Source organism: Leptopilina heterotoma, unplaced genomic scaffold (assembly GCF_015476425.1).
Source record: "Leptopilina heterotoma isolate Lh14 unplaced genomic scaffold, ASM1547642v1 Lhet_29, whole genome shotgun sequence".
Classification (NCBI taxonomy): Eukaryota; Metazoa; Arthropoda; class Insecta; order Hymenoptera; family Figitidae; genus Leptopilina; species Leptopilina heterotoma.
Genome location: NW_025110996.1, coordinates 1,013,627 through 1,024,055, shown reverse-complemented (window position 1 = coordinate 1,024,055; position 10,429 = coordinate 1,013,627). Strand labels below are relative to the sequence as shown.

The 10,429-nt window shown below is 30.7% G+C and overlaps 1 protein-coding gene across 2 annotated transcripts; it reads left to right on the top strand.

The window, feature by feature from the left end:
* The first annotated feature begins 3,930 nt into the window (after positions 1 to 3,930).
* On the top strand, positions 3,931 to 6,768 carry LOC122504320. Of its 2 annotated transcripts, none has more exons than XM_043615379.1 (4): positions 3,931 to 4,094; positions 4,546 to 4,836; positions 5,018 to 5,407; positions 5,493 to 6,768. In XM_043615379.1, exons 1-4 carry the CDS (start codon positions 4,025 to 4,027, stop codon positions 6,731 to 6,733), a joined length of 1,992 nt encoding a protein of 663 aa, XP_043471314.1. In that variant the 5' UTR covers positions 3,931 to 4,024; the 3' UTR covers positions 6,734 to 6,768. The 2 variants fall into 2 exon arrangements, with proteins under 2 accessions (XP_043471314.1, XP_043471315.1); XM_043615380.1 differs by lacking the exon at positions 3,931 to 4,094 and adding an exon at positions 4,383 to 4,434.
* Positions 6,769 to 10,429: the final 3,661 nt, after the last annotated feature.

Genomic DNA, 10,429 nt, shown 5'->3' with positions numbered 1-10,429 from the left:
GACCAATTTTGCTAACACCGTCTACTTTGTGAATTTTTTCTGAACATACTTGTAATGGGAAAAAGTTTTTAGAATATTTTTCTGAAAGGTTTTTTCGTCCTCTTTCCAATGGTGTAATTTATTTTTTAATATTTTAAAAAGGGTATAGCCGGATAAGTATGCAAAAAGTGCCCCCGCATGTATTTAATTCATAATTTATCTATACATTCCTACCCACTTAAAGATAACATTCTGAAATTTTGAACTCAAAATTCGCTTTTTTGGGGGAGTTATGGAGGGGGAAAGAAAAATCAAAAAATGCGTTTTTCTCGAAAACTACTGAACCGATTTTAATGAAATTTAAATATGTTATAAATGTCAACAAAACAGTTTAAAAAAAAAATTTTTGAATTTTTTTTTCAAAAAAATCCAAAAAAAATTTTTTTTGAATTTTTCAAAAAAAATTTTTTTTCATTTTTTTAAGAGCGACACCCGCCATTTTTTTATTATTTACTCGTTAAAGTGTCTATTTAAAGAAAAAAATTTTGCCCAATTTTTTTTTGAGGTGCGTGATAGTGAAAAAAATAAAAACCGCAAGTGGGTACAATGTACAGCTTAAATTTTGAAAAATCCATCATATTCTTTAAAAATTTGTTATTTCGAGTCATTTTTAGGTTTCTAATTATAAATCTACTATAAAATTTAAAAAATTCAAAATGGCGCATCCAAGATGGCGGAAAATTTTCCGAAACGTGAATCATATTTTGAAGTTTCATAACAAAAATTTCAGATACAATTAACTGGGGCTTAGGGGGTTAAGTGTGCAAAAATTGCCCCCGCATCTATTTTTCTCAAATTTGGCCCATACATTACTATCCATATGACTATAACTTTCTGCAATTTTCAACTCAAAATTCGCTTTTTTGGGGGAGTTATGGAGGGGGAACGAGAAATCAAAAAACTTATTTTTTTCGAATACTACTGAACCAATTTTAATGAAATTTTAAGAGGTTGTAAAAATAGATAAGACGACTTTAGTAAAAAAAATCAAAATTTTTTTGTCAAAAAAAAGAAAAAAAATTTGTTTTTGAAATTTTCAAAAAAATTTTTCAGAGTAATTTTTTGAAGTGACCACTTTATCTTTTGTTGTAAAAAGTACCTTATAATGTCCCCTTTAACCTTTTTTTCCCAAATTTTTAAAAAATATACTTTTTGAGTAAAATGTCAAAAACCGGACAAGTATGGAAAAAGTGATCCAAATATATTTTTCCTATTCATTCCTACCCACAAAATAACTTTTTGAAATTTTAAACTCAAAGTTTTGAGTTTTTTGAGCTTATGGAGGGATAAAAAATCGAAAAAACGCATTTTTCTCTAAAACTATTGTATGCATTTTAATGAGCTTTGTATATGTTGAAAAGACAATTAAAGAGATAAAAAAAGTTTCAAATTTTTTTTTCAAAAAATTCCAAAAATCTGTTTTTTAAAAAATTTCATTTTGAAATTTTCAGAAAAAAAATTTTTTGGTTCTATTAAAGTGACATTTTTATGTATTTTATCATTTCAGTCTCTTATGTGATCTACTTAATTAAAAAGTTTTGCCTGACATGATTTCAGTGTGTGTCACAGTAAATAACTCAAAAACCCTACCCGGTACATTGTACCCACTTGCGGTTTTTATTTTTTTCACTATCACGCACCTCAAAAAAAAATTGGGCAAAATTTTTTTCTTTAAATAGACACTTTGACGAGTAAATAGTGAAAAAATGGCGGGTGTCGCTCTTAAAAAAATGAAAAAAATTTTTTTTTTGAAAAATTCAAAAAAAAAATTTTTTGGATTTTTTTGAAAAAAAAAATTCAAAAATTTTTTTTTAAAACTGTTTTGTTGACATTTATAACATATTTAAATTTCATTAAAATCGGTTCAGTAGTTTTCGAGAAAAACGCATTTTTTGATTTTTCTTTCCCCCTCCATAACTCCCCCAAAAAAGCGAATTTTGAGTTCAAAATTTCAGAATGTTATCTTTAAGTGGGTAGGAATGTATGGATAAATTATGAATTAAATACATGCGGGGGCACTTTTTGCATACTTATCCGGCTATACCCAAACCCTAATTTTTGATAATTAATATTTAATTTTTAATTTCCCAAAAATCGGTCCGTTTTTTTTTTTAATAAATTATTGCAAACGAAAGCTGAGGTTTTTTCCTATCGGCATGTAAATTTTCAGAATTCCCTTTGTTTTTGTTTTTGAGTTATTAAATTTCAAAGAATAAATTGCGGCGCGCTGCGTCGCGGTTGCACTGAACCGCGTGGCAACCGGCGTAAGACGAGGCGCCCGGGACGCAATTTATTCTTTGAAATTTGATAACTCAAAAACAAAAACAAAGGGCATTCTGAAAATTTACATGCCGATAGGAAAAAACCTCAGCTTTCGTTTGCAATATTTTATTTAAAAAAAGCACCGATTTTTGGAAAATTGAAAATTAAGTATTAAAAGAATTTCAGTGCCCCTCGATGATACGCCTCTGATGAGGTTAGTTTTCCTGTTTACTTTTCACATCTCATTTCAATTACGCGAAAAGTGCTAATTACACGAAAACTAATGTTTATTAATAAATGTAATTTAAAATAAATATAGTTGATATGGATTGTCTAACATAAAAGAATAATTAAACAAACAGAAAAAAGCAAATGTCGAAAAAGAGCGACGTGAAAAAATTCAAAATAATCCTGGTGAAATTTAAATAATTTTAATATTATTTTTAAACTTTAAATAGTTTTGTAGCTTACCTACTTCAAATATAGTTTATTTAAATACCAATGAACAGTAATTAATAAAAGAAAGTTCAATTTTTAAACATTAAAAAAAAAATTTTTATCAACTTAAAAGTGACCGGTTTTTGGAGAATCACCCATATAATTGTGACTGTCCACGAGAAAACAGGGCTTAGCTCCCAAACGTGAATTTCACAGGGCGAGCGATTGAAGTACTACGATTGAAGTTAACTACGCTTGACATACCCATCTTTAAAACGATATATTGTCGAAAGTAGTTGATATTTTTAACTTTTGACTTTTGCATCTGAAAAAGCAACATAAAATCTGTCGATTACCATAAAAAACTCAAATTGATTTTTTGGACCTAAGCCGTGTTTTGTCGTGGACAGTCGACGATTGAAGTTAACTACGCTTGACATACCCAGCTTTAAAACGATATATTGTTGAAAATAATTGATATTTTTAACTTTTGACTTTTGCATTTGAAAAAGCAACATAAAATCTGTCGATTACCATAAAAAACTCAAAATTTATGTGTGTGTGTGTGTGATATCACTTGGGGGTATAGTAAGTGTCGTTTCATTACATAAGGTTTAATCTCAATGCCACATTCATTTTTTCTTAAATTAAGAAAAGAACCAGGGGCGGATCCAGACAAGGTTCTTGGGTAAAAAAGAACAATTACCGATTGGTAGAATATTCACTACTGTGAACTATTGTTTAGTGGCGCTAATGACAACAAGTATTAAAATTTTAAAATGTTTAAATTATAAAATCTAATCTGAATTAAATTGATATATAAATTTATTATAATGAAAATAAAATAATTTTAGAAATTAAAGAATTTTTTTAATGAAAATCTTATTTTTTTTAAAAAAAACGTTAAGACGAGCAGCTAGGATTTCCATATTTGTTGATTTTGAATCTTGAGATTACATAAAAGTAAAAGAAATATTAAAATTCATTCTGTGGTCTGAAGAATGTAAGAGTTTTAAAATACTCATGAACGAAAAGTCAATATTATTATGAGAATACATTTTTTATCAAATTCTACATTTCAAGGTAATAGTGATTAAAAATTATGTTTTTGTTGGAAAAATATGTGCAAACAAATAATTTCAAGCAGTTTCTTTATAATAATTTGAAGTATATAAATTATGTATGTCAAATAAAAAATAATTAAATATCTAATGTCGTGTTTCACATTATCTGTGAACAACTGTTTTTCATATCTTAGTTTCATTTCAAAATCACGAAAGGAAATATGTTCGTTACAAGGGAAAAATTTGTGTATCTGTGGTTTTTGACAGTGTTTGTCAATTTTCACTCATGTTGTACGTTTTTTTCATTTATTTCTATTTATTATCATTATTTTTTAATATTTAACCCGTTGCCTGTTTAGGACCCACGGGTGAGTCGTGAAAAAGTTTGGCCATAACTGTTTCCGACCCACCCGTGGGTCGTGTTCATTTTCACTTAAAATAAATATAATTTGTATATAAATTGATAGATATTTTTCTTTATATCAATATTATAAGACATTATAAGGGTCATTAATGATATTTTTTACAATAATTGAATAATTAGTTATAATTTAAATATATTATACTATTTGAAAAAGTATCAGATTCCGCTGGGCATTTTGGGACAATCATGTTGTATTTTCCTCAAACAGTTAAGGGGTTAAATAGAATTAAATTGATTTTAATAATTAATTATAATAAAAATATAATTATTATCAATTGGGTTTAAAACTTTTTCATTTAAGATTTTTTTTACTAATAGATGAATTGTCAAATAATTGCAATACAAATTGGAATGAAACGATTTTTAAAAAAATTGAATCTCTGGAGAATTTTTATAATCTATCATTAAAAAATTTACAAATTTTAATTATGGGAGAAGTTTCGCAAAAGTGTCCAAATATTACATCAGATGTACTGGTTCGTATTTCTAAAGGAATTTCTTGTTCCCTTTCAAGATATGAAAACATTAATCGAACATTGATTATGAATTCGATTTCCGAAGATGCTGCAAATGATATAGCGAATGTTTTGGAAAATAAGAAAATTTACAGTAAGTTATTATTTTAAATAAGTTTTAAATAATATTATAAAACATGAAGATAACCATCACTCCGAGTCATCATTTTAAATATGTATTTTTTTAAAATAAATTTCTTTATATAAAATTTATTCTTAATAAAGTTTTGAAAAATATTTCTAAACTAAATGTAAACTAAAATATTTTATTTTAGATCTCAGTCCAGTATATTCTGACCAATGTCTATCACAAATTTACAATTTTGATTTGAATATTTTTAATAATTCTGGAAAATATTTATCCTTTAATCAAACAGAATTATACACGAATATTTCTAATGCATTAATAGAAGCAAATGAAGGAATTTCAAATGAAAATTTAAGTTCTTACGTTGTGGCAAATATTTTGAAAATTTTGAATAATATTCCTGACAATGTACGACAAAATATTTTTAATATAACTTTTCAAGTAGTTAAAAAATGTCATTTGAATAGCCAATGGCAGATAGGAACTTGTGCTATTGAAATATCACAAAAAATTATGGATTTGATAGGAAAGTCACAAATTCCATTAAATTATGTATCGCCATCTTATACAAAAATTGGTAAATTTTTAAAATTATTATTAAAATAATTTATAACCATTTTTAATATTATCAGTGTTTATAGTTTAATAATTTTCTTTTTTAGAAACTTCTATTCAGACTTCAGATGTTTATCAACTGTATGTAAATCTCTTTGAGTTTTTAGAGAATTACGAATCTGAATTCATCTTAGAGGCATTATTAAGTGTACAAATTGTTATTAAAAACACACTACAGGATAAAATTCCTAAAATAAAAACGAATAGTTCTTTAAAAAGAAATATTTTCAATATAGCTTCCTATATTGTACAATGTTTTAAAAAAGGAAATTCAAAAATAAATGCATTGTGCGCATTGTATGTAACAAAAAATATTATAAATGCAACAAAAGTATTTACAAATTATCAAAAGACTGAAATGAATGATTTACGAGAATTTGCATTTGTTAATTTAATATCATATGAAATTATAAACGTGACTAATTTTATTTTTAATTTTATTGCCGTGACAGAAAAATTATTTTTCGAAAAATATGAAAAAAGGATGGAAAATATAATTTATGGTATTTTAATCGAATATAATAATAGCACAAACATTAAGAATAATTTTAAAGTAATTCTTGATAGATTACACAATGCAGAGGAAGAAACGTTAAGCAATATTTATATTCTCAGTAATCTTGAATTATATCTCAATAAATTTCTTATAGGAAATACATCATCCTTACAATTATCGTATTTAATTATGAGAAACAATTTAATGTCAAAATTACCTCTCGATTTTCAAGAAATACAAATTCTTCAATTACAGACAACATTTTTTCACATTCTTCTTGAACATAATTACGATTGTAATAATTTTAACGCAACAAATCTAATAAACGACATTCTCATAACAACCGAATGTTTTTTAAATTCAAAACAAAGTTTAGGTATTGAAAATCAAGATGCAATAACAATATTGAATATTAATATAACTGCAATCGAGCAAAATTTGACATCAATATTGATTGAAAGTATGAAACAAAACTATTATGATCAGATGAATTCAATAGATAGAGTTACACAAAATGTGTTAAGAAGTATTGGGTTTGAAAAATTCATTTGTACAAACATCAAGAAACCAACGATTGCAATGTTCGAAAGTTATTTATTTAATGTCATAAAGCAGGAAATCCTACAATTTTTTCCGTCTGAAGGGAAAGGAAATATTTTTAATCTTGAATTTGTTATTATAAAATTACTTCTTCTTGAGTATTCGAAGTGTATTTATGAGAAAGGCTATAATTTAATGATTGGAAATGATCTTTATCATGTGAGAGCCGACTGGCATTGTTTAGAGAAATAGTAAACGGAAAAAACAAATAAATTAACTATTACTATACTAAATTTTGCTATTTTTAATCATTCTGTCCAAAATGAGAGACCTTACTTCAAAATTAATTAACTAATTAATTATTAATTAACTATTACTATACTAAATTTTGCTATTTTTAATCATTCTGTCCAAAATGAGAGACCTTACTTCAATTGGGTACCAAGTTTCAAGAAAATCGGTGTATTTCAAATGGGTAGTGTTTTTTGTTAGTTTTTTTAAAACAACCCTAAACATAAACATAACCTCTTAAGGGTTAATGCAATCGAATTCGCCTATAGGTAATTTAAAAGAGCATACTTATTTCGGGTATTTTTATTACTTTCAAAAACTTAACGTGAAGAAACATTTTGGACTCCGAATTCGTGTGCAACACAAAAATTACTTTCGGAAACACTTGGTTACATTAATTCGACAAAACTGATTCAGCACTGTGTAATTTGTTAAAGCTAGAGACTTTTTTAAAATTCTGATTTCGACATCATGACTTCCATCTAATGCCATTTCTTAAGTGTAAGTAGATAATGTGAATAATTACCGTGAAACCTCGCCAGTAAATCTACTGGTAGAAAGCTCACAAGAACCAAAGCAGCGCTCGTTGACACTGTTCTATAGGCTGAAACTACTCTCCGAGTATAACCACCGACATTGGTCTTCATCCTAGATAGGTTCCCCATGCAGTCGGAGGTATTCAGTGACGTGATCTTAGCATGTTGTTCGAACTTTAATTTTCGATCCAACGTCGCTCCCAGGTGCTTCAGACTGTTTTCCCAGGAGACTTCGGTTTGTCCTATATGAATCTATGGGACTTTAAAGGATCTCTAGCCCCTGACGAGCAAAGCTTCTGTCTTCTCTATAGCCATTTACAGGCCGTCGCGATCTAACCAGAACTTTGCTCGCCTCAGGCTTTCATTAATCCTTATTTCCACAATCTCAGGATTCTCCGCGCCACACACTTCAATAACGTCGTCCACAAAGCCAACCATTACAGTATCTTCAGGTAACTCCATTCTAAAGAAATCATCGTACCTTATCATTTCGTGTTTGAGATGGCACGCTTTTTGACTTTCTTTGCCTGGTTAACAACAGTGAGTATTGCATCAAATGTTAACCGGCCTTTCCAAAAGCCAAATTTATTCTCAGATAATTTATTTTCGCCTATCAGGATTGGCTGAAGTCTTTGTAGAACCATTCCCTCTAGAAATTTGCCCATCGTGTCCAATAAATAATTTGGTCTGAACGATTATCGCCTTTCGTGAGAAGGACCAACTTCTGCGTTTTCCAGTTACCGAAGAACTCTCCAACTTATACAATTTACTGACCCCCGAAATTTTACGCACGAAAATTATCGAGGAAAGTGACGCGAGAAAAAACGGTCCACAAAACGCGAGTTCTGACGCCATGGACAGTGGCGCAATAACCCACTTATGTAACAAGTCGGAAAAATTTCGAAAAATTTCCAGTTCAAATCCCGGAATATTAAACCTCACTCGAAAATGCATCGTTAGCTCCGGACTTAAGGACAAATTTAATTTCGGTATCTAAAATTTCGGACAGAGGTTACAACGTTATTTTTAAAAATAATCGAGCAGAAATCGTGAGTGGTGACGGAAAAATTGAATTGTGCGCGGAAAGAATTGGGGACTTGTATTACATACCAGAGTTTCGAGAAAATTTGTGGATGACAACAAATTCGTCTTTCAATCGAATATCGTCGATTGAACTTGCACACAAAAGGCTGGGTCACGCTAGCGCATTGGAAATTCAAAATGCTATACGGAATAGCAAAGTAACAGGAATTCAACTCACGAAAGCGTCTATCAAGTTTGAATGTGATGTGTGCGCGAAAGGAAAAAAGATAAGAACACCATTCCCGAAAAACTGGAATTGAAAAACCGAAGTTCTGCAAATTATACACACGGACTTGTGTGGGCCAATGAGGATGACGATTTCATTGGGAGGATCGAGATATTTCATCGAATTCATTGACGATGCTACAAAGTGGTGTGAAGTTCGTTTCTTAAAATCGAAAAGTGAAGTTCTTAAAGTGACAGTTAAATATTTTGCTCAAGTGGAAAAACAAAAAGGGAAAAGTGTGCTAACGATACAATCTGACAATGGAACCGAGTTTAAAAACAACGACCTGGACTCCTATCTGAAACAACGAGGGATAACGAGACGCCTAACTGTGCCACACAATCCGGAGCAAAATGGCACAGCAGAGCAAAAAATCCGGACTCTTCTCGAAACTGCGAGATGTCTTTTACTTGAAAAGAACTTACCGAATTCGTACTGGGCGGAGGCAGTGAATACTGCAAACTACATAAGAAATCGTTTACCTACCAAGAGCTTGAATGGAAAAACGCCTTACCAGGCTTGGACAGGAGAAGTTCCGGACTTGTCACACATGAGAATTTTTGGCAGTGACGTATTATATTTAGACAGAGATCCCGGAAAGGGAAAATTGGATCAAAGGGGACAGGAAGAAATATTCTTAGGATACTCCGAGGAATCCAAGGCATACCGGATCTGGTCATCGCAGAAAAACAAAATTATAATCAACCGCGATGTAAAGTTCATGGAAGACAATAAAACTAACTCTGAAACAAAACAAGAAACGAAGATTTTATCGAAAGATCGATTGTTAGTGGGCATCGAACATATTTCATCGAATAAACTAAACGACATTGAAAATGAACCAGACAAAGCCGAAAACGTCCCCACATCTGAATATGAAGATGTGGAAAGCGTCGATGAAATGGAATTTAGAGGTTTCAAACGAGACGAAATTCAACAAGATCAAACGAATGCGGAAAATATTCCAAAACCAAAGAGAAAAGTGGGACGACCGAAAGGAAGTAAGATGAAACCAGAGTCAGAGAAAACCACCCCACAACAAGGAACGAGATCCGGACTGAGAAGCAGCGCACCGCGAGAAAATTATGAGGGAAACGTCATTGAACAACTAGAAGCAGATATAGGAATCAAGCAGCTTTTTCTATCTGAAGTTCCGATGAAGGAGGCGATAACTGGATCTGATTCCGAGAAATGGCACCAGGCCATAGCAAGTGAGATGAAATCCTTAATAAAAAATAAAACTTGGACTCTCGTCAATCATCCAGGTTAAGCCAAGGTCATCGGAAGCAGGATGATATTAAGGAACAAGCTGAATCCAGATGGAAGCATCGAAAAACGAAAGGCTCGATTGATCGCTCACGGATTTAGCCAACAACCGGGAATCCACTTCAAAGAAACATTCGCTCCTGTTACCAAAATCAGTTCGATTCGACTCATGGCATCTTTGGCAGCACAGCACAACTTCAAAATCAAGCAGCTTGACGTAGCATCAGCATACCTCAACGGAGACCTTGAAGAAAAAGTCTATATGAGTACTCTAAAAGGATTCGAAAATTTTCTGGAAGATCTCATCAACTCAGAAGGTGACAGCAAAACTGTAAGAGAAGCCCAGGTGATGCTACGAGAATTTCAGAAAGGTAACAAAGTTTGCTTATTAAAAAAATTAATTTTCGGACTTAAACAAGCCGACAGAAGCTGGTACAAAAAACTCGATAGAACCTTGAAGAGTTTAGGTGCAGTTCCATCGAAATCGGACCCATGTCTTTTTCATATCCGAGCAGGGGAAGACATAATCATGATCATCGTCTATGT

Excerpts from the sequence above, each read along its gene's own strand:
- LOC122504320 (XM_043615379.1), top strand. The coding sequence starts at position 4,025 with ATGTTCGTTACAAGGGAAAAATTTGTGTATCTGTGGTTTTTGACAGTG. Across the intron at positions 4,837-5,017 it reads GGAAAATAAGAAAATTTACA|ATCTCAGTCCAGTATATTCT; the intron begins GTAAGTTATTAT and ends ATTTTATTTTAG. Across the intron at positions 5,408-5,492 it reads GCCATCTTATACAAAAATTG|AAACTTCTATTCAGACTTCA; the intron begins GTAAATTTTTAA and ends TTTCTTTTTTAG.